This window comes from Dermacentor albipictus, chromosome 2, assembly GCF_038994185.2.
Source record: "Dermacentor albipictus isolate Rhodes 1998 colony chromosome 2, USDA_Dalb.pri_finalv2, whole genome shotgun sequence".
Classification (NCBI taxonomy): Eukaryota; Metazoa; Arthropoda; class Arachnida; order Ixodida; family Ixodidae; genus Dermacentor; species Dermacentor albipictus.
This window is the reverse complement of record NC_091822.1, coordinates 117,240,705-117,264,116: the sequence shown is the minus strand read 5'-3', so window position 1 is coordinate 117,264,116 and position 23,412 is coordinate 117,240,705. Positions and strand designations below refer to the sequence as shown.

Sequence of the window (23,412 nt, the reverse complement as noted above, 5' to 3'; positions counted from 1 at the left end):
TGGCTCGATGACCGCGTAAATTCGCTGACAAAAGTCTGGCGAGGAAACGTGGCAGCAGCAGTGAGCGAAGTGACATTCGTGCTGTCATTCGGTTTAACGAAAAGTGAGCGCCGAGAACACACAGCACCCTTAAAAAGCTTCGTGCCGCCGACGCACCTAGACTCTGCGCCCAACACAGATCGCTCTCAATATACGGCCTGACAACTGCGCGTGGCCGCCACATGCGCAGTTGCAGCCGGAGTAGAACGTCGCCTCCTTCTCCCCTCCCCCCCCCCCCCCGTCATGCCTGGCAACGTTGGGTGCCTCGCGCACGGCGGAAGACGGCGCGCTTCCTGCCCACTTTCATCTCTTTCGTTCTTTCGTGCGGGCGAGGTAAGCCGCGATCGTCGGCTTCCCTTGTACGCCGTTACTCGCACATACAGCGTATAGAGCGCGCGCCGGCGGTGTTATCGCCGTTGAACTTCATACGGAACCTCTTAGGATGGCGTTAGGGATTCACTAAGCCCATCGACTGCTACATCAGGCCGCAAGAATGAAGGAAAAGTGTTAGTTACACGGCTCCAGTTGCGGAAGGTCAATCCACACAGGAGCAAGGTAAATGTCCGAGTTCGCGTCAGGACTCTCTGTACTACTGCTCGAAAAGTCTCCGCCTTTAATACCGTCGTCTTCCCTAGGTGAGTCGGCTAGGGAATCTGAAGACTGTCCAGCAGCAAATCACAATCATCAGATACGGTGCGATACCACGCCCATGCTCGCATCACTCCGCAGTAACTCCACCTCCGACGAAGCCCGATGGTTCGACAAATGCGGCAGCGTAGCAACCTGCGAACCAAACTTCGCCGTCGTTGTTTGGCAGGATTGGATGGGACTCCCCCTTCATCCTTAGTTCAGGCGTTTATAGTCGGATACAACTTTAGAAAAAAGGGGAGGCCCCGCCCAGATGACCGAAGCGGCGAAGTCACCGGCCGTCCGGCGCATGACGTCGGTCCAGAGTGCGCGCCCATTGGTGGATGCTTGTCTGCGTTTGCCTCGGAGGAGTAAACGCCCCCTTTTTTCTAAAGTTGTATCCGACTATAGGTAATAGTGGGGTTGGTGGCCTTTTGTGAACCCGTCAAAAGTCGGTGTCCACGCTGCGTGGACCTCGGAATAGGTGCTAATGGAACGGTGGTGGTTTGCCTGGTGGCAAACGTCTGATTAACTGCGAATGCCAGGTCGCCGTTGTTGTTCGGTAGCATTGGACGGGGATCCCCCTTTCATCCTTAGCTTACGCTGCCAGGTAATGGTTGGGTGCTGGCCTTTTTCGGGACCCGCGAAGAGTCGGTGCCCACGCTGCGTTGACGTCTGGATAGGCGCTGATGGATGGGCGGGTGTCTGCCTTGCGACAAACGTCAAATTAACGCCCTTGTGGTGTTGAGAGGTAACAAACCTCGTGGGGACTACGACGGTGACGGCGATGCCGACGGCATAAATGCGCCTGGAGCGCCCATATAATTGCTACCGCAATAAAACAGATGTGAAGAAGGACAGGCGAGACGCTATGAATATCAGACTAACATCTGAATAAGACGTTTGACATGAAGACAAAAGGAGAAAAGGCTGACAAAGAGGCCAGAATAAATATATTATTTAGCGAATGAATGAATGTGACAGTAATTACCGAGGCGCATGGCCTAGATGGGGAAGGCGACAGTAATCAAGAAATTGGGAGAAGGAGGTTATATAGAGGCACCGACGGCGTAGTTCCTAGTCATGGATAGAATAATACTCTCTGTAGTAATGCAGGAGGCCTAATCCCACCTTCGTGGCTTCTTGGTCTCGGGCAACCCATACATCCTAAGACATGACTAGCAGGACTTCCATAGGTGCGTACACTGCTCTACGATTCAGAGTGTGTACTATCGCGCTCAATAAGAGCTGGAGTAGCCATGCGTGCTCCCAGGTTGGATAGTGGCGCCAATCGGTGCAGTGTTCCCGACTTAATGGGAGCGAGCTACGCTGTTGTTTCTTCGAGCATAACCCCTGGTCTCGCCTTCTCCCAGAGTTTCATGTGCCAACTCTTGGTCTGACGAAAGCGGTCAGGACTGCCGGTGGCCACATTTTGTGCGGTAAATTATCGTAGATAAGAAAGAGCAAGTTCTCGGCGACGTTTCTGCTGCGATTACACGCCGAAAGAGCGAAAGGGATAATTATACATCGCGCAATAATGCAGAAATCGATGCGACGGTGCATCAAGGGGCCAAGTCAAGCTTTGGGGCGCTATGCAGGATGCGCCGAGTTTGGCGAAACTCGGGATCTTCACGAGCTCTGGCGACACCCCAAAATGAAAGCACGAATGGTACCGAGACACAGTTTATCTTTCGACAAGCCTCCAGTTTCATTGGTTTATCTAGATTCACTCTGGCTGGCTATCATTTCTTGGGCGTTGCCTTCTGGGCGGTCGACAAACTGGGGCTCACGTGATCATACCGTCGGTGCATGGTCGTGCCTTCTTTCACTTGTTTGTCGTTCCACCGAGTGCATTACATGCAGAAGCAAGTTGTAAAACAAATGCATTTAGTACAATATTATTAGTTACTTTAACGTGGTTTAGAAGCATTTTGAAGCTTACGAGATGTGCACTGAATGCGTCTTAGACTAATTTGTAATTTAGTACGCTTCGCATTATACCACGAGGGAGCGCTGTAGTGGCGTCATCACATCCATTCACCGGGCAAGCATGGCGGCTAAGCATCAGGGAGGCCCAGTGTAAACAAACCCGTACAACGAGCTTGCAGTGCACGACGTAGTGATCAGGCTCGACGAAGGCCACTATTTCTTGGATAGTTCTGTTCCTCCGTGGGCAATCTTCCCGTGCACCCGGTAAGACTGCCAATAGCTTCGGCGATTTTACAGATCGCAACGCGCACCTACTGTTCACGGCGAAGTGCTGAAGAAACAACTTGTCCGGTGCTGCTTCTGCGAGTGCGCCGAGTTCCTCCACTCTGCGTGACTGCGAGCGTCACGAACATTACATTGTGTGGGCAAAAGGTAGACATCCTATATAGCTACGAAGCGACGAGGTGGTACCGACGATGGATCTCGCTACCAACACAGTGAAGGAGACTTCGACAAACTGCAGATAAGTATATTTCTACTGTTTCATATTTAGCATAATAAGAGTGCACGGATTAAGTCACTTTCGTAGTAACGAACTGAATGTCCAGCAGTTTAAAGAAGGCAGTGAGAACCAATGAGTGTTCGTGCTTTTACGTGCAAGTGGGCCCGCGAAAATATGGAATAGATGAAGGTAACCTCCACTAACTTGGTAAGGCAACAGAAATTCATGAGTGACATTAAGCTAGAAAATTTATGGAAGAGTATCTTTATCCAAGTGAAATATCAATAGCAAGTACTGATATAAAGCAGGAAACTTATACAAAAATTTCATGGGTTGAACAGCACATGGAAGGCATTACCGAATCGTGATCGCCACGTTACCGATATCCTTGAAAAAAGTCTAGAATCATTGCATTCCACCGGTTATGCAATATGGGACATAAACCTGGAGGTTAACAAAGAAACTTGAGATGTCAAGGACTGTGTAGAAAGCGAAGTAACAAAAATTGTTGCAGATAGCATTAAGGCAGGAAGACAGTGGCGTAGTAAACCGTGGCAACTGATATGCTAGTTGAGATTAAAAAAGAAAGGAATCGGCAGGCAGGCCATGCACGTATTCGATCACTTGTTGCCAATTCATATCAGGTGATTACATAAGCATTACAGAATGAATGTCAAGGAGAGAGAACTACAGCCAAGGATGGTAGAAAATTGCGTAATGGGACAAGAATATGATGTTTGTAGGCATAGGATGCAATCAGCTCGTATAAGACGGGATTGTAGGGTGAGGCATTTGTTTTGCAGCGAACAAAAATAGGTTTGTGGTGCTGACAGTAGAGACTCGTGAAGGTGCAGGGCCACCTCAGCTGCTGGCACACTAATCAACATGACAATTGGCTCTGAAAAAGAAAACCCCAGTTTTGAAAAATAAAGCAATGTTGTCCCAACGCATTGTTTTACTATGCATACTACACTAGAGGCTTCCACATTTAAGGGCACTTGGTACTAATAGTGCAACGAGCATTTTTCTTTGTAAATAATGGTTTGTACGTGGCTGATTCATTCCAATACACTTTTTTGCAGCAAAACATTCTGCTGCTGGAGCCACTCAACCGCCTGGTGGCAGTAGGCGAGCGCCAGGCACGTGCTCTTGAGAGTGTGGCAAAGGTCCAGAGGGCTGCTCCGCAACAGTAGTATCGGTGCCCTCACTGCTCTCCTGTCGAGCCCACAGAAGGCACCTTATAAAGGAGCTTTCAGTTTAATATTTTGTTTATTATTCAGGAACATGAATAAAATTATTGCAGTAAACATTGTGCTGTGCATATTAGGAGACTTATAACATGCACTTTGTGTCCCTTCAAAATAGGCAAAAACGTAAGACAACCTGTGCCACTCTTGGACCATGTAAATAAAAAATACACTAATGCAGCATACACGTCATCATGCTGTTTGTTCTTTCTATGTGCAAGAATACAGTGCGTGTTCATTAGCCACAAGATGAACGGTGTGTGTAATTCACAATGAAGAAAGGAAACAGCAGGAGCTTAATAATGCTATCACCTATAGACTGTGCATATGACTGCAACACTCCCCAATTCAAATGTGCCATGCATTTACAAATTACATGCATGTTCGATACCACATATTCTTTAACATTGTCTTATAATTGCATGTACCATATTTCACACATCTTAAGCCCTTGCATAGCACACTTCTGATGTATCCATTTCATAGGCCAAATAATTGTACACTTTGTCCTTTTGTGTTGTATGAAAAGCAGCATCCTTTACAGTCGGATAAAACTTCAGAAGACAGGAGAGGCCCCACCCAGATGACCAAAGCGCAGCAGCCGATTGCCTACACGTCTAAAGAAATAATCCCTCTCCAACGAGCAATATTAGTCTGTCTGGCGGCACGATATCAGTCTCGAGTGCGTGCCCATTGGTGCAGGCTTGTGTTCACCTGCCTTAAAGTGCAGATTCCGCAGCCTCCTAAAGTTGTATCCGACTATAGAAACATGTAATGCCTTGCACCAGTTGCATAGGCTTCTGCAATTTGATAGCACACAATGATCAGGAGCAGAAATCTATAAAGGCATCCAAGCAAAGCTGGCTGGCCACACTTTCATTATGAGGGGCTGAAAAAGGTCTCGCCAAATATTCCCATGACGTCCTTGAAAAAGAGGTGGTGTTTGGCACTTCTTTAGAATCAAAAACAGATTACACTGAATGTTGTGTAGCACGTCAAAACAAACTGAGCTTGGTTATTTGCACAGCATGTAATGGGAGGTCGAGCTTCACATAGGAAACAAACTGCTCTGTCCAGTACAATTTTGAGGCCGGTATGGCACCTATTATGGCACCGGTATGGCACCTATTATGTCAACAGTATCTATATACAAATTACACTTTTCACAGGCCATTGATTTCACCATTATTTTTGTGTGATGGTTCTTTCAATCAGCGCTTGTATTACATGAGCAGGTGGATTTGAAAGCAAAGCTTTGTTTGCAAACCTTCCGACTTCCATAAGTGTGTGGCAAGGCACTGGCATGTTGTCGAATAGCTCACACTTCCTCGGTCCTGCACCAAAGAAGCCCAATGCTCTATTTTAAGTTGGATCGCACAACAATTCAACGGCACACAAAGGAGTGTAACACACACAGCAAAGCATTCTGCTGTGTGTATTTCTCTTTGTGCCCCGTCAAATTGTTGTGCAATTAAACTTCAAGCTTCTATACCAATACACCGTCTTCAACCTCACCAATGCTCTAGTTATTAGGCCACAATGGTGCACATCTTTGAAATTTCCCAACACAAATTAGTTCTCCAAAAAATCACAAATGTTAAATTTTGCAGCACAGCTGTATGTATGAACGTGCCATATTCTTTACCACTAAACTCACAGGAATCAAAGAGGCAAGCATTAACGAGCCTTGCTGCCGCCGTTACCATTATCATCATGACACCAATGGAAAGACAGTGCCACGTTTCAGTAAAGGGAGTGCTGGAGGGAAAGGTGTGACATCGAGGGCTTACAATAAAAATAACAGTTACGAGACATGTTCAATGCCAACATATGCTGCATGTCGCTCAGCCTACTTTGGCAATGCGGCAAGTGTTTACTCGTTTGGGCATATCACGTTTTGTGTAGTTATTGCTCTAAAGCTGTACAAATGGTCTATTTGCTCTGCAAGTTTTATTTTTATCATGGTAGGTTAAAGACCCACTTTTCATTGGCATCTGCACCACATTTCTCCCGATATGTAATAATGCCTTGGTGGTTCATGACGTCTTCACGTACAGAGAGTTCTGCATAGTATCGGATGTGCATTGTTCTAATGCTTAATAATTAGAGCCCCATTATGAGACGAAAATATACAATTTATCCATCCAAAATAACGCCGCCCCCCCCCCCCCCCCCCAAAAAAAGAAGATGCACTGAACCTCTGGCACATGCATCGACAGTGAACAGAGCAAACAATCTGAAGTATTTTCTTCATGCAAGCCAACACACTAAGATTCTCAATGCATTTTCATTTCGCCACAAATGCATAGGCACAACCGGCTTGGCGCAACATCCACATCTCGCGCTGCAACAAATTGTGCGATGCCTCGCTGTTTCATAGTGCGGCCGATAGATTACGCATGACCAAAATTCAGCATTGTGCATACTTAGTAACTTCACCAATGAAGAACCCCAAGTTCTTTATGAGATTAGGATTCATAGGTTACTTCACACAATTAGTGATATCCATTTATCTATTTATACTTAAACCCTTTCCCAAGAAAGTGAGCCATTTGGAAGGCACCCTGACAGATAAATAGAACAATCGACAAAAAGTGATCAACCAGCGAAAAAGTCTGTTAATCACAGTAACGCTGACATTGAAGGCGCCTTAATTCCTACGTACGTTCCTTCGACACACCCGACTACGTTCGTAATGTTCCCACGAAGTGGGAAGCATTCTTTTATATATGCCCGCTCCGCCGCAGTATTCTGGAAAGCTAGCCACCGCTTACGCACTGCCGCATCGATAAGCGCGTCAGACACATCTCTGACACAGTGGCTAACAGTAGTTTGATGGCGTCCGATGTAACGCTCGGCGCCGACGCTTCCCTGAAAACTCCCAGTCCCGTAGAAACGGAGGGCACAGATGACTTGCTCTAAGACGGTGAGCGAATGAAGCCCGCCACGCTGTCACCGCAGACGAGAGTCTTCGCCTCGCTCGTCACACAGCCAGCACACTGATGTCTTCGACAGGCGAAAATGACGCTGAAACTCCCCGCCGGTCATGCAGGTGAACGGGTCCGGACGGTCATACTGACGCTTGCTGCCGCTGGATGCAATGCCGCTGCCGCTGCTGCTGCCGCCGCCATGTTCCCGAGTTGAACTCGGAGGGGGTTTCGCGATGTACGAGTTTAGCACGAGTTCGCCTGTCAATCAAAACCAGAGGTCACGCCCCGCGCGAGGCATGTAACTATTGCGCGCGCACCCACTACAGTTGGGCCACGCCCAACTTATCTGCCGGCAACAGCGACGCGGTGTCGAGCTGAGAGGCATCAACAATCTTGACCGCCGACATAAAACACGCACAACGCACTGTCATCGGTGATGTACTGAGCACCACTATCGAAAACAAAGCGTTGACTGTCGCTGGCACACATCTTCTCGGGCTGAGATGGCCGCACAACACAGTTTCATTGCCTGCATTGCGGCGCGTAGCGCACAGTAAATAATTATCGGCACGTCACTGTAGGTGCTTGCAAGGCGTCGAGGGGGACGACGATGCTGAGGAGGGCTTATTGCAGCAGTCGTTTCAGATAGCTGCTCTGTCATCGGTGATGAAACGGAGCCACAACGTCGTAAACACGATCAGCGTCCGAGAATCGCTCGCTCTTCTAGGCCCAGTGCAATGACATTTCTTCATCACAAGCACTGCGCACTCAACAGTTCCAACACATCTCTCCGTTCGAAATCTGATTTCATAACTGCACACAAGAGTCCTCACCTGCCAAAATGCGAGTGCTGCGGTGTCGTTACGATATCCATCTGCGATCGCTGCTGGCTCCAGCAGAGGTAATCCGCAAGCACCTTCGACTGCACAACACACTCATATACTGCGTACGTGCGCTCAGAGGCGCCTTCACTGGGCAAGCGATGACAAGCGATGAATTCTGTCGCTGGGGAAGCACGCACGTTTCGCAATGTATCGCAAAGGCTTCGCGCACAAAGATAAACTGGTACATTTTCACTGAACTGCGACACTACGCACTCTAAAATAACATACCACCATTTTACAGCGACAGCTGTTGTGTCGTTTTTAGTTGGTAAAGCGGGGGCCTTAATAGCCTAGTGAAGCGCCTGCGATGAACAGCCGTACCGCGGCGCTGCGTTTCTATTCCCCTAATAGAGAAAGAGTGGCCATGACCCTCCATGGATCATGACCGACTTTATTGAGAATAGCACTGCAGCGCCCCTAGGCGACTTATCACCGTATGAACGCCCTCGTGCGTCCTCGTTTCAATGTACCGCTTCTAAGCTTTCGCCTCCCTGTCGCCACTCACGGCAAGATGTGCAAAATTTAATAATTTGCTCGATCTCCGTTTATCATCACAAATTTCTAGCATTGAAAACGAAAAACAGATACCTAAAGAAATAAAAATGTGCGTTATTTTATTTGTCGCATTTTAACGTATTCGTTTGAGTGAAAGTGTAGGTGCAAGAATGCGCCGCATGTACCCCGTTCGCATTCGATGGAGGATAGATAGATAGCGCCCGAAAGATGAGGCACGCCCTTGACGCGCCCGGGAAAGGCGTGGCAAACGGCTCACGGCAAGTGTGCTGACAGACAGCGGGGCAGTCACGGTATCGCTAAGTTGCGATAATCCGTTGATAACAATACGCGGCGCTGGCGCGTTTCGTTGTGCAGCCTTCTGCGCTTGAAATGTGGAAGCAGCGTGCCGCGCAGGGTGCGCTCATGTTGTCATACGCGACTTTCTGTCTACATATTTTTTGCCTGCACCTTCGGCCCGTTGCGCGCTATCTCCGTTCACTGACTGCCGTCGAGCAAACTCGGGCAAAACTCGGGTGAACGAGAAACTCGGGGCATCCTGCATAGCACCCCTGAGCTCTGAAATAATGGCAGTTCTCAGATTCAGATGCATAATGACGCACAGCTCCCACAAAACGGAGACACCGGTCAGTTGTAACCATTTTCGCGGAACCAACACTTCCTTAAACCTGGGTAGGGAACACAGTGAAAATCGGCGCTACTATGCAACCTGGGAGAGGACTTGACCACGCGCTCACTCGTTCTAGTTCATACCGAAGGCGATAGTAGTGATTTGGTGACTTTATGGAGCATATCTCTTCTAACTTAATAAATCATCTACGATTTATTAAAAAAATGTGTTCTGTTAATGCGCGATTGGAGAATTCATGCAGACTCGCAGTATGCGTAGATAATAGCGCATGGGTGATTTAATTAAATTTTTTTTCATTGATATAAATAAGTTAGTCTTTCTAATAGAATGTACTTCGCTGGTTACGCATAACCGTGCCGGCACTTTCTAGCAGTTATCCATGCCAACACAATGAAATCAAGTATTTTACGAGAACTCGTCTGGTCGGGATTAATCATAGCCAAAGGTAAAATGGACGCCAACCTCAAACATAAGTAAGATAACAAGGCGTTTCGGTACCCATACGGGAGCATTGTTCAAGTTTGTCAACAAGGCTTCCGTACGGGTACCAAAACGTCTTGTTGTGAATGTCTGTAGTCGGCGATCATTTACCTTAGAGTCTTTAGTAATGTGTTATATGATCGACTAGAGGGACTCACCGATCACACTATTTTCCTTTTTACCCGGCGGAAACAGCTGCTCATGACGCTTATAGATACGCAAGAGAGACGTAGAAATGACAACCATGAGATACTCCCAGTAGCGAATTGCATAGAGAAAGAGGAAGGTGTTTCTATATTTGGGAATCCAAGGTGCACTGCAGAAAAAGGGGAATTGTTTTGCGAACCAGGTACAGAACCGAGGAGCTATCTACATCATCCTAGGCAGCAACTGAGGCCCCGAAAACTGGACTCGTCTACTCACGCTCGGTGGTAACGTTTCCAAAAGCGGCTACGCGTGAAGTCTATATATGCGGGCAAGGTCAACTAGCAAAATGTCGGAGCTGTTTCTGGCGTCAGCAAGGATCGGCGCGGTCGTCTGTAGGACATAAACTTATAGACCGCATATCCGGTGACAACGTGTTCTGGCAGCCCAACCAAACATATCTATGCCAGGCTCTGCGTAGGGGTTTGTTAGTAAACATAGGTAGTGGTGCAAACGTTTCGACAAATTGTTTGCACCAGTCTTGGCGTCGACAATATCCGGTGTACACGTTTAGCGGGCAAGGACTTATCAACGACATACCTGGTGAGAATTACTCTACGCAAGGCTCGGTGGTGTAAGTGCTACGACAGCCGTTCGAACAAAACGCACAAGGTTTCGCGTTTTGATCGAGCGGATGTCGTATTACAAATGAACTGCTTCGTTCTTCAGCTGCAGAAACGTTGCCACATGACCAGCGGCGTTGGCTCCATAGCTGTATAGCGTTCTGTTGTTGAACACGACGTCGTGGGTTCGATCCCCATCCGAGTTTTGATTAGGATAAATATAAAGGCGCTCGTGCTCAGAGGCAAGCGATCAAAATTAATCCGGAACCTTCACGACGTTTTTCATGATCACCGCGTGTGTTGATTTGGGTCATGTTACCTTGAATAAAAACATGTTTACCACTTCATTGCTTCTTCGCCTTTGTTGGTTTTACGCTTCTGCCATACTGCGACGAACGTATAGTGACTGGGCTTGCTCGTCTTCGAAAGTGAAACGCTTACCACTGCAGATTCCAAGCAGCAGGAAGACGGCCGTCATGTCCCCAGCGAAGGCGCAGCCTATGGCGCTCACGGCAGTCACCAGGCTTCCCGCAGAAGCCAACGCCATCAGCGGTACATGCTTCGTGAGGAAGCCGACGACAGGACCTGCAGAATCACGCAAACCATGCGACACGCATTCAGTTCCATTCAGCCGTTTTATGTTTTCGAGGCCAGGCATACCGTGGCCCCTGAGGTCGCTTGCCACAATTAGAGACCATGCTCACGCGCTTCTAGATCTCGGAGCTGCCATTATATCCATGGTGCAAGGCCGATGAACTCCTTTCTCTCTTATTCTGCTCCTCCGTCTTTTGGTGAGAAAAGGTGGTTGCTGTGATGTAGATGTCTAACTATTATCAGAAACTCATTTAAAAAGCCATGGAGCATCAGTGAAAACATCATGTCTGCTACATAGTCTGAAGCTAAGGTTGAACTACCAAGACCTCGAGAACAAATGGACATGCCACATGAGGGCATCGCCATCGATAATTGAAAGCAGTAGAAAGCTGCAGTGTTGAAAAGCCGCTCATAGGTGACATTGTGGGATATAAAGGCGTCTCAGGAACTCATTGTATATAATGTGCAGCTTTAAGAATCTTATAGATAGATCAAACAAGGCGCTGTACGTGAAAACATGAACTCAGTCGAACGGAAGGAAATGTGGACCATGCCAAGACCGCTTGACAAAGGCGCTAGGCGCTTCACGTGCACAGTCAACAATTATTTGAAAAGCAGCAGCTTTAAATGTTTTGCGTGTGTATAAAACTGCATAACCATAGCAAATTATAGCACCCATAGCATATAGCATCCATCTGTTGATAGAATGGCGAATTAAATTTCACTGGTTCTTCCATTTACTTTACTTTCTTTGATTTAACCGTTTAGTATCTGCCACTATGGATGTGCTCGTTGTTGGCCAACCCTCCAGAATGGGTATGTCCCACTACGATTCTTACATAAAACCTGAACATATAAATGTTATCTCGCAGGTATATCTAAGGCACACCCATCTGCTGACAGAATGGTGAATTATATTTCACTAGTTCTTCCATTTACTTGATTTTCTTTGATTTAGCCATTTAGTATCTGCCACTATGGGTATGCTCATTGTTGGCCAATCCTCCAGGATGGGTAGGCCCGAAATGTTGTCTAATGCATCTTACTTTCCTCTGCGTACAACAATCATCACCGTTATTTTCTGAACAGGCATCACACATCGCCTTCGTGCTTGTGACATCACTGCGTGTACGTTTCGCACTGTGCATCCACCTGATTTCGAGCCTGCATTTCGGCACAGCAAATGTATACGATGTAGTGTATAAAATTAAAAAGTGCACAAGATTAAAGTAGTGACCTTTCTAGTGGACGAACATTAACATTCCATGAGGTTACGCGTTGCATGGGATGAAAGTAAACAAAATTGTACACATCACCGTTAGTTGTGAAGCATATAATAAACCATTCTACTAAAATTTCATTGCCCATATACACCAAGACGTGCATTAGACCTGCATTTCTTGTATCTCTCTTTCTTTTTTGTACTAATAGCATATGCATTACGAAACGACAGTTTTACCACATACAACAACACTATAAAGATTGCTTTTCTTTAGCTGCACCAAACCCTTAAAATTTGAGCAACTAGAACAGTTCTAATCCTTGATCTAATTTACTCTATGACACGTCCACTACTCCTACGAGAAATGAAAATGCCTAAGTGCATAATTAGCCGAACTACGCAAATAATCTCTCTAAGTATATTACGGCACTTATTGCAATCTACCAATTTAGCTAGTGATTATGCAAGTGACATCTACTTCGAATGTATTCTTAGAATGAAAAGTTTTTAATCATAAATCATGATTCATAGGGCTAGAAAACCTGCTGCGACAAAAGAGCTATATAGAATGAAGGAAAACTTATCTGCCAATTAAACGAAGCGCACAGCTGGAACACTGAACAGAAATGTCCAGTAACGTTGCAGCGAAATGCAGCACAACAGAAACCATGCATTGAACGCACTGCAGCAGATTTTTAAGCGCTACGAACTCGTTTTACACCATATTTCTCCCCAAACGCTTTTTTTCCGATGCTGCACGATGTAAGAGTGACATTAAAGGCTAACATTACACAAGTTTAGACTGTTGAATTATTTTGTTACGTTGAATAGGACCAGAGAGTGCATTAAGCGAGTTGTGTTGAGCTGTACGGCAAATTAAGTCGGCGACATAAAATTGAAGAAGTCTGCTGCAGAGAAGTTATGAAGTCGGCAATAGAAGCAGCTAAGTGCAGGAAAGGATGTGAAGGGAACAACATATGACCAGATCTTGCACTGAGCGAGTTGCGTTGTGGTACAGGGAAATTATGAAGTGGGCAACTGAAAGATGAAGTCGGCTACAGGGAAGTTATGAAGTCACCAACAGAAGCAGCTGAGTGCAGAGAAGGAACTGAAGGGCAAAAATATGACCATATCTTGAATTGAGCAAGTTGCGTTGAACTACAGCGAAATGAAGAAGTCGGCAACAAAAAAGTGAAGAAGTCGCCTACACGAAGTGAGGAATAAGTCAGCAACAGAAGCTGCCGCGGGAGGAATGTTGAGCTACAATACGTCAATAAGAAGTTGAATGAAGGCATTTAACTAAACACAAAAGAAAGACTACCTCACCACGGATTCCCGTGTATGCGTGGGATGCGCCGATTATTGTGATTTTTAAATCCGTAAGCATTTCTACGCCTACCCAACGATGAAGCCTGTCATCACGTATGAAGGATCACTATAAAGAAAATAATCTATAAAACAGTGTTTCTATGAAGGCTTTGTTGAAATGTTTGGTGATGATGGAATAAAAGCCATCTCTAGAACCACATGCAGAGCTGACTTGGTGTCTTGTAGACATTAAAACAATTATGAGTTTGCGAAAATTTAATTCTGAATGCGCCACATCTCCGTTCCGTTTCGGCGGTCGCGGGATGTGCTTTCCTTTGGGGCGTTCCTTCACCCAAGCTTCACCGTCCAAAATGCCACAATCTATAAGGGCTCATACCACTTCATGTCGCGCAACACAGACAGATAAGCAGGCAATGACTTTATAAGCATGATAAGGAGTGTTGAGAGCTTATATGGCCTCATCACGGTTGATATAGTGGCTCGACGCGGATGGATAAGGTGCTAAAGAGCGATAAGGGCTTATACTGGTCGGATGAATTCTGATAATGGTAATAAGCACTGATAAGGGTTGACAAGGGTCAGATTAATTCCGATAAGGTTGGTAAGGTTTGTATCACTTCCGATAAGGTTGATAAGCAAAAGTATAGAAAGTTGGGCGAGTTGGTAGGTATGCTTCTAGTCTTCCTGTCTGCTTCTAGTCTCTGTCCGTGTCACTTCGCGCTATAATCGAAGGTTGATAAGCACTAGTAAGGGTCTATAAGGAGCGTGAGCGTGTCGATTGTGTTAAGTTTGATACCGACCGATAAAGGTGGATAAAGGCTGGATCGAGTCCGAGAAAGTTGAGAGCAACCGGTAAGGGTTGATAACGGTCAGATCTAGTCCAATGAGGTTGATAACGACTGATAAGAATTGATAGGCTTTATACTTGTCGGATCAAATTTCCTAACAATGATAATGACACCGGGCTGCATGGAGATGAGCAAGTGGTACAATGCTTACGCATACTTTGACAACTCCCTGAGAAGTTTGTGCGTGAATTTTTTTTATACCTCATCACTAATGCGTCAATGTATTGTACGTCAAGAATTTTAAAGTTTTCACGTGTTCGGGCCCTTGTTGCACAGCAGTTCTTGCAGCTTGCTACGTTGAGTATTTTTCTAATGCCATGAAGTCCGCCGTTAACGCGAGTAGATGCCGCCAACAATAAATGCATATTGCGTCACGGAGAGCAAGTGCCTAAACTACGAACGACATCGCTTCCATCCCTTTACTTCTACATCTTTTCGGGCTTGAAAGCTCTTCCTACGGTACCAGGGGTCATTTTGCTATCATAAAAACGTTAATTAACTGCCACCGAAAACTCCACCAAGGTTTATTTTAATATGCTCCATAGCGCTAATTAAGCTAACTGATTAAATGGTGCAGATGTCGATCCAGTACGCCTCGAAGCTGCTCTGCTTACCAGCGTAGCCAGAAAAATATTACGTGGTGCCTAACAAGCTTGAATCAAAATTTAAAGAGATGCTTTTCACGTCCCTTCCACTAATAAGCATTGATGGCGCTTGCGTGATTATTCCATGACAAACTTGCCAGCTCTGCTTCTGCTTTGGCGCACGCATGGCACCACACAACTGCTCATCACTTCCCCATATCTCGACGGTGGTGTCAGATATATAATATGTAATTTACACCATGGTATCAATTCTCTTGAGAAACGCTACGCAAGTCTCGTAATGAACGCCGTTCACCACCGTTGCAGCTGCTCTGAAGCCCTTGCGTGGATGGGGCTATTATTAGGGCGTCGTTCCCTCTTATGGAACGCTTCGCCAGTCACTTTGCTTTTCTAACACGCATTTTGACATCCTTATACTATCGATCCGGGTCACTTGTGTGGCTTTCCTTCAACATAAGTACCCCGATGGAAATGGGTTGAAGTGGTGGCGCTTCAAGTTGGTTTAGCCTGGCAGTATGAATAGCAGAAATATGTCAGCCCCCCTTTCCGGGCCAAGAAACAATATTTCAAGAGGACCACTAGAGCTAACACAACAACGGCATACAACAGCACGACGATGACACTGACGATGTAACAATGACAGTCGACAAGGGCAAGACGGCGTCGCCGATGGCTCGGTGATAACAACAGCGTCGTGGACTCGTGGGACTGAATCCTAACTGAGGACAAATGGCAGTATTTTTAAAACGAGTATAGGTTTATTTGCTGCTTTCGCTTGTTTTCGTGGTCAGTCGGTTGGTTGGTCGGTTCATCTGTTTATTCCTTCGCTCACGCTATTCACTCACATTGAAAGTAATTATAACGGATTCATTCGTTCATTCATTCATTCATTCATTCATACTGTTACACCTGAGGAGGACTGTTACAGGGCGGAAGGTACGAAAATTCATCAGGCAAGAATTTATTTTAAAATTTTAGCTACGCTTCTCGGAATTGTTGCGAAGAGCAGCTCAAGATATACAAGAATGACATACGTATACTAATGCAGTGCAAAATGCATCCTACCCGCCGTGGTTGCTCAGTGGCTATGGTGTTGGGCTGTTGAGTACGAGGTCGCGGGACCGAATCCCGGCCACGGCGGCCGCATTTCGATGGAGGCGAAATGCGAAAACACCCGTGTACTTAGATTTAGGTGCACGTTAAAGAATCCCAGATGGTCGAAATTTCCGGAGTCCTCCACTATGGCGTGCCTGATAATCAAAAAGTGATTTTGGCACGTAAAACCACATAATTAAAAAAAATGGATCGCATATAAAAGCAAGGGGAAAGCATGGGCAGCATCAGGAGACTGTGGAAAGATTAAATATAAAATAAAATCTATATGTAGTCACAATGTTATGCACAGAAAAGTAGTGTTATTTTTTCTAATATGAGGTAAGCGAAGAACATATCTGATTGTAGACTTAGTTAAAATATTGCTTTCTTCGATAACAGAGGGAAGTAATTGGACCTAAAACGGTCATTACGTGGGGCGAGGGGTGGTATATACATGCTGTGTCGATGTCTGCAACGGGGAGTGCTTAACGCCTGCTTCACCTCCCCCATGGGTTGGCCCGGCACTGCATTATCTTCGGGATCGGCTCACGTACGGGGAGTGCTTACCGCCTGCTTCACCTCCGCCACGTGTCGACTCAGTATTGCACTATCTTATATCTGGTTCATGCTCTAGGATCACTGCTTCAATCACGTCAACCTAACTCAGTATGCTTCTAGCATTCACATTAATAACCTTAAAACATACTGTTGGTCGCTTCTTGCGTCAAGCGAAGCCGGTGTAACCTGAACCAGTTTTCCTGAAACGTTGATTGAGAGCTTCCTTCTAGACGTAAAGGACGTTATTTACTTGTATTTTATCTAAAATAAATATCGTACGTTTTCAGAAGCTGAACTTATTTTCAGATACTAAACCATGCTTGCATCTTCTGAAAAGAAAGCATGGTGTCGACAAACATGACTATGATGCACTTGTGACAGACGGCACAAAATCTGCGTGGAGTGTTCCTTAGCAGCTATAGTCTTCGCAAAGAGATGACTTACCGATCAGCCAGGCGATGCAGGTGCTGACGCTGAGCACCCAGCTGCTTTGTTCACGTGTGGCGCCGAACTTGTGGATCAGGGCCACGTAGATGACTCCCGTGGAGCGACGAAAGAGAGTAGTCCAGAAGAGGTTCCACCCGCAGGCGACAGCCACCAGCCATGATCGCGGACCGTCTGGTCCCGCCGGTGGTGGCCGCCCCTTCCGCTGGCGCTGTCGTGGAGACTGTCGCAGCTGCTGGGGCTCCTGGCTTCCCTCCATGTTTATATAGCTAGCCGCCGTGCAGGTCTCGCAGGCAGGAAACAGTTTCTAGAGGTGATGGCAGGCCGTCATCTTCTCATTCTGTCGGTAGTCACGCGGGCCGAGAGCTTTTGGGCTGCCCCCTGCGATAGTCGGGCATGCAGGAGAAACCAGTAAACTCGATGCCACCAAATGAAATTTGCTTGCTGGCACTGTAACGGCCGCAGAAACGCGCGTTATCCTTATTGGTCACCTGCCTCAAGGGAAGCTCGTCTTCTGAACGAATCAAAACTGAACACATGGTTGACTGCGCACTCTCGCGGCTGGTGGTCGTCGCCGCCGCCGCCCGTAGTGCATATCGCTGTTTCACTGCGAAATATACAGTCCTAAAGCACGTGTTTTTGGAGTGTTACAAAGTTGCTGCATGCATTGAAGTCAATACTTGAGATAACCTTCTTATAGTTCACACGGAAATAATGTCTGAGAGAAATTTACTTGACATTTCAATCTTCACGATTCACCTACGGTAAGTGAATCAGAAAACGCAGAAGCGATTGGGAAATCTGTGTTGCGTCTGGTAGGTGCACTCTAGTTCCTTTAATTCGTCTGGCAGGTACCAGATGGATTAAAGGAACTAGAATGCACTGGTGTGACCAGTGATTCTTCATCAAACGAGCGATTTAAGTCAGCATTCAAGCAGCTGAAATGGGGATGTAGGCTTGGATACGTAAAAGAATTGTATACTAGGAGAAACACAACAGCGTGAAAGCACATGACATAGTAAAAGGACAAAGACGCACAGCGATGCCTGTGTGTCCCCTTACAGCGTCCCGTGTTTTCGCTCTCCTATATTTCCGTTTTCATAAACATTGTATATACAAAGTTCAAAAGAACTACAACCGAGGACCTTTCAGATCAGCAGGCATATAATACGATTTGAGGAGAGAGGAAACTTGCTCGTTCACGTAACGTGTGTGTATTCGTATATAAAAAAACACTCACAACTAACCCTAACGGTGAAAGGAAGCGAGGTTGGTTTAGAATGATGTTGAGGGCAATATACGAAGGAACACTTGAACTCGAACGCCGGAAAAGAATGGTTTTTACATATGGGAGCGCAGAAGCGTTGCGGAAGAAAGGAGACCTGGGGAGCTATTCTGTAAGAGTCCACCTAGTGGACTGTCCATTTCAGCCATTCCTGATTGGCTTGGGCCGCTCGTATATCCCTCGCTCGTACAGCTGCATCCAATCAGCAGCGGCCGAAATGGACAGTCCACTAGATGGACTCTTACAGAATACCTGCCCTGGACAGGAAAGACGCTCACTTGAAACTAAGTATATTTTCGGAGGCAAACCACCAGGAACGTTATTGCGCATGCGCTGCCACCTAGAATTATGGAAAAAAGTTTACAGTTTTTTTTATATAAATTCCCCTAACAACGGGGCATGTATGCCCCGTAGTTCCACGCAAGACGGGCTTTGCGGCGACGATGGCAACGAGATGGCGCCAGAGTATAGCGCGCGTCGCCTGTATGGAAACAAAGCGTTACATGAGCGGAAGTATGTCTACTGCTGTGACTCACGCCCACGCGTCACCCACGCGCTGCCTTTCGCGGTCTCGCGATTAGCGAGGAAGTCGCGCAATACTTAACTCCGTTTGCAACGCGCCGTAGGAGACGGACTGTCCGCACCAGCCAATATACTGCGAAATCAATCAAACAATCAACTTTATTTCCCTTGGAATAGGAGGAGTATGGCACTAAATGCTTGAGCAGCTTGACGAGGTCCCGATCCCTTTACAGTCGGCAAAAGAGCAGGATGACGGTCAGCCATGCACAAAGAGCTCAATAAATCAACGAATATTACATAACATCGAGCAACAAAAATAAAGTTTTGTAACAAAGCGCAAGAACAATACAACCCAACTGCCTACGCTTGAAATGACATGAACATGAAAAACAGCGATCGACAAGTAGAGGGAAAAAAATTCAAAAGGATGTACTATTCCTGAAAATAATTAGACTGGGCGAAACGTTTAATGAGAGAATTTTGATTACACGGTGGATCAAAATCTCCATGGTTTAGTAGGTTCAGAATGGAAGGTAGCTTATCGGACAAACATTGTTCATCATAAGAAGTTGTACGGGTGGGTACAGTCCACATCTCTTTGTGCCTGGTTGAACGAACACTTGTGTTTGCTTTTAACATAGCAAGATTAATTATGGTATTGGTACCATACTTAACAAACGCTTTATAACACAACATCAGCCTATAATTATATAAACAGAACACTGGAAGAATTTCGCACTTTCTAAAAAGAAGTTTTGTAGAAGAAGCATAACGTACAGCAGCAATATGCCGTATGGCTCTTTTCTGCAGCAAAAACAGCTTGCGCAAATTTGTTACGCCAGTAACACAACGCACTATATTGCAGTACTGCAACATAGTGAACACTAATGCATTGTAGATCATAATCTTCACCTTTGTAGGAAGAATACACCGCGTACGTGCAAGGACACCAATGGCAGACGACATCTTTGAATGGAGGTTTTCACCATGTACATTCCATGCAAGGTGCTTTCAAAAATGTATTACAAAGGTCTCAACAAGGGTTTTAATGAAAACACCTATAAAGCGGCGCTCAAATTTCTCATTATGGAGTATCGTAATCGTCGGTGAAATTTTTATCCCCTTACCCCTTCTACCAATTCAGCGTAGCAAACCAGAACTACCTCTGGTTAACCTCTCTGCCTTTCCATGCAACCTTTCTCTATCTTCTAGAATTTGTTCCTCGACCAGCCATGGCCTGTGGAGTCCTGGGATGAGGACACCACCCACTCGACCTCAAGAGCAACCACCTCGATGGCCCGAATAAATGTTTTCTCTCTCTCTCTCTCCATAGTGCCATAGAGCTTTCGTAGGCTCGCCTACTGAAGGTAATAATTTGAACACTTGTTTAACAAGAGGAAGAAATGCGGGTACTAACACACAATAAAGATCGATGTAAGCGAATCTTTCGGTGCCGTTTGTTTTGACTGACGGTAATTAGCGGTGATCTTCACGGTGGATATTTAATTTCTTCTGTATGTAGTCTAATACGATAAGGGTGAGTTGATGTTAAACGTCACCACGCGCACCACTGCTCTTTTACTGCGTAGAGTACAGTACACACAGCGAGACGTGTTTGCTTGAGTCGTTGTTGTGTGCCAAGGTTCATAGCCTCCGAGAAGGTTAGTAATGTCATTACCTCACACGGCACATAGCATCGTGCCAGAAGTGTTAAACTTTAATTAATTTATGGCGTGGTACGTGCCAAGACTCTAATTGATTTAAGGCACGCCGTAGTTCCGGACTCCGGATTAATTTCGGCCCCCTGAGGTTCTTTAATGTGTACATAAACTTAAATACACGAGCCTTTTCTTCCTTCGCACCAGCCGAAATGTGGCTACCACTGTCGGCATCGACACCATGAACTCTAGCAACACCATAGCAGAAAAGCTACCGCGGCGGATACAGAAGTTTTGATTTCACGTGTGGTCGTATCCGTAGTGTCGCCTAGACGCTACGGTGCCTTAATGGGGCTTTGCGTCTCCAACGCAAAGCGTTAGTTATCTGCTTGAGAAATTTCTATGGTGTTTATTTTACAGAAATTCCAGAAACTTACCGTATCATACCTTGAACTTAAATTTATCCAGTTCGTCCGCAACCGCCGTCGTGTCTCGTAGTAGCGCTTCCTCGCCTTCTCACGTCGCCCTCACCCTCTTACGTCTGCTCTCCCCTCGTGCATGGAAACTGCGAGTGAATAGTGGCAAGGGCCGTCATTCACTCGCTTCGTGACTGCGTTGGTTGTACCCATTCTCTGCCTCCTCTCCACAATTTTATCTGCCTCCCCTCTGGGCGGTTGCAAGTTACCAATTCTATGCTTACCCAACGAGAAAACCGTCCGTCACGTGAGACGAAAACTGTGGGCCGACGCCGGAGATAGTGCGATACCGAACCGACTCGCGGCGAAGGTGAAGCAGGCTTCAATCACCCAGGAAATTGAAGCAAAAAGTGCGTACATTCTTTGGAATCACGTATACAATATAGATAGAGTCGGCAGTAGCGAGCGGCCTTGCCTTCGTGCTGCCTCTCGCTTCCACGCGACGGAAGCTGCGAGAACACAGCGCTCACAAATTCCTCAGCACTCGCCGCACCCTGCCCCTCCCCCCCCCCCCCCACCCCTTCGCAGATCGCTTTCAGTATATGGCCCCGCGCGTATCTCTTCAACGTGAAACGGCGAGAACACAGGGCGCGAAGCTAACAGCAATCGGCACTCTCTATCCACATCGCAGATCACCTCAAAGATGTGCTCCGCACGGCGCCTACTGGTTCGACGCGTATGGATAATGCGCTAACGAGCGATACCAGCTCACAATGATCGGAACGTCATCAACGCACCTGGCACCGCCACCTGCACTAGTCTGCATGCCTCACCATTAACATTGCGCCGCCGTCCGCAGCAGTTCATGTCACCGTATAGCGCTGTCGTGTGTACTTGCCGGATCAAGTTTCATAACATTAATAATGACTCCGGGCTGCGTGGAGCTAAGCAAGTGGCACATTGCTTACGCATACTTAGACAACTCCCAGGGGAGTTTCTCTGTGCAGTTTTTAACTAATTATCTCGCGGCATATATTGAAACTTACAAATTGTAGCCGGTGAGTTTGCCAGGCGGATCCAATTAAAAATAATTATCAGGACGGCACTAGTTTCAAGGTATTCGTTGCCGATCTTTGCGAAGAAAAACATTGGCGGTCCAGTTACCTGTGGGCTTGCACTGCGTAAGGCGGCGTTTTGTTAAAGAAGTAAATGGAACAACAAAGCATTTTTGCCGCAGGTATGATGGCGCATATTTCGAAAGCTATGTTATCCACTTAATTATTTTCAAGGCGATATGCCTTGCAATCTCACCGGCTACAATGTGTAAATTCTAATATGCCCCGTAACTAGTTAAAACATAATTAGTCGATATTTGTTAATTAGTTGATTCGGCATTTCAATTTTTAATGCAACTAATGTCCGCTTCTTCGAGTTGACCACCTCAAGGACTAGAATTGTGCTATCTGCCACGGGCGATTATAAAGCTTACTTGAAGTCTTCGCAGAAACACATAGTATTTGAAAAAAGCATCCTCGATTGATCTGCCCCCTTAATATTATGCTGGTAGTTGGAAATTGTCTACTTAGATACTACGAAATTATTTACATGCCTGTACATTAATTGCTCGGCACTTTCTGAAAAAAAAAACAAATTCGATAGCACCGAAATTGGTCTGTATAGTTGTTGAGATAGTAGAACATTCCTACTTTGTGGACTGCTGCTGTGCGGGCGGTTTTCATTCTCTCTGAAAAACTGCCAGTGTGAAGATTGAGGTTACAAAAATAAGTATGGCTCAATGCCTAATAAGCTAATGAGAAACAGCTTTCATCGGACCAGCCTTTATATCGTCATCACCGGCTCTGATAGTTGTTATGCAATCAAGCAATAATAGCAGTAATCTCATCTGTTGTTCTAAATAAAGACTCAGTAATACAGCAGGGCTATATGTTAAGGAAAGTTAGTCGCATCATAATTAACCAAATCATCACTGAAGATATTATCGATTGGGACACCGGAATAGTTTTCTACGAATAAGGATAACTCTGAAGGCACTGCTGATTCAGAAGCTTTAGTCAATGGGCGAAATGTAATTTTTTTTTTCACGCTGTAGCGGTATTGTAAGCAGTAGCAGAGTAGCAGCTTCAAATTGACGTGCGAGAAGTTCATTTTGGCCTTGTTTAAGTCGGAATCAAATTGTTTCCTTCTACGTTTATATTCGCGCAGAACTTCCGAGTGCGTAACAATAACAGAAGAAGCCGATCTCTCTGCTTGATACGCTTGTGCAGTT

The 23,412-nt window shown here is 46.0% G+C and overlaps 1 protein-coding gene across 1 annotated transcript in view; it reads right to left on the bottom strand.

Annotated features, from left to right (window-relative positions):
- The window catches only part of LOC139055525 (monocarboxylate transporter 12-like), a 31,932-nt gene extending 10,711 nt beyond the window's left edge, over positions 1-21,221 (bottom strand). Inside the window, exons 1-3 of the mRNA XM_070533033.1 lie at positions 21,157-21,221; positions 17,245-17,625; positions 10,991-11,134 (exon numbers count right to left, since the gene is read on the bottom strand). Coding sequence (XP_070389134.1) covers positions 10,991-11,134; positions 17,245-17,503 — 403 coding nt within the window. The 5' untranslated portion in view covers positions 17,504-17,625; positions 21,157-21,221. The remainder of the gene's footprint in view (positions 1-10,990; positions 11,135-17,244; positions 17,626-21,156) is intronic.
- Between the last annotated feature and the right edge of the window lie 2,191 nt (positions 21,222-23,412).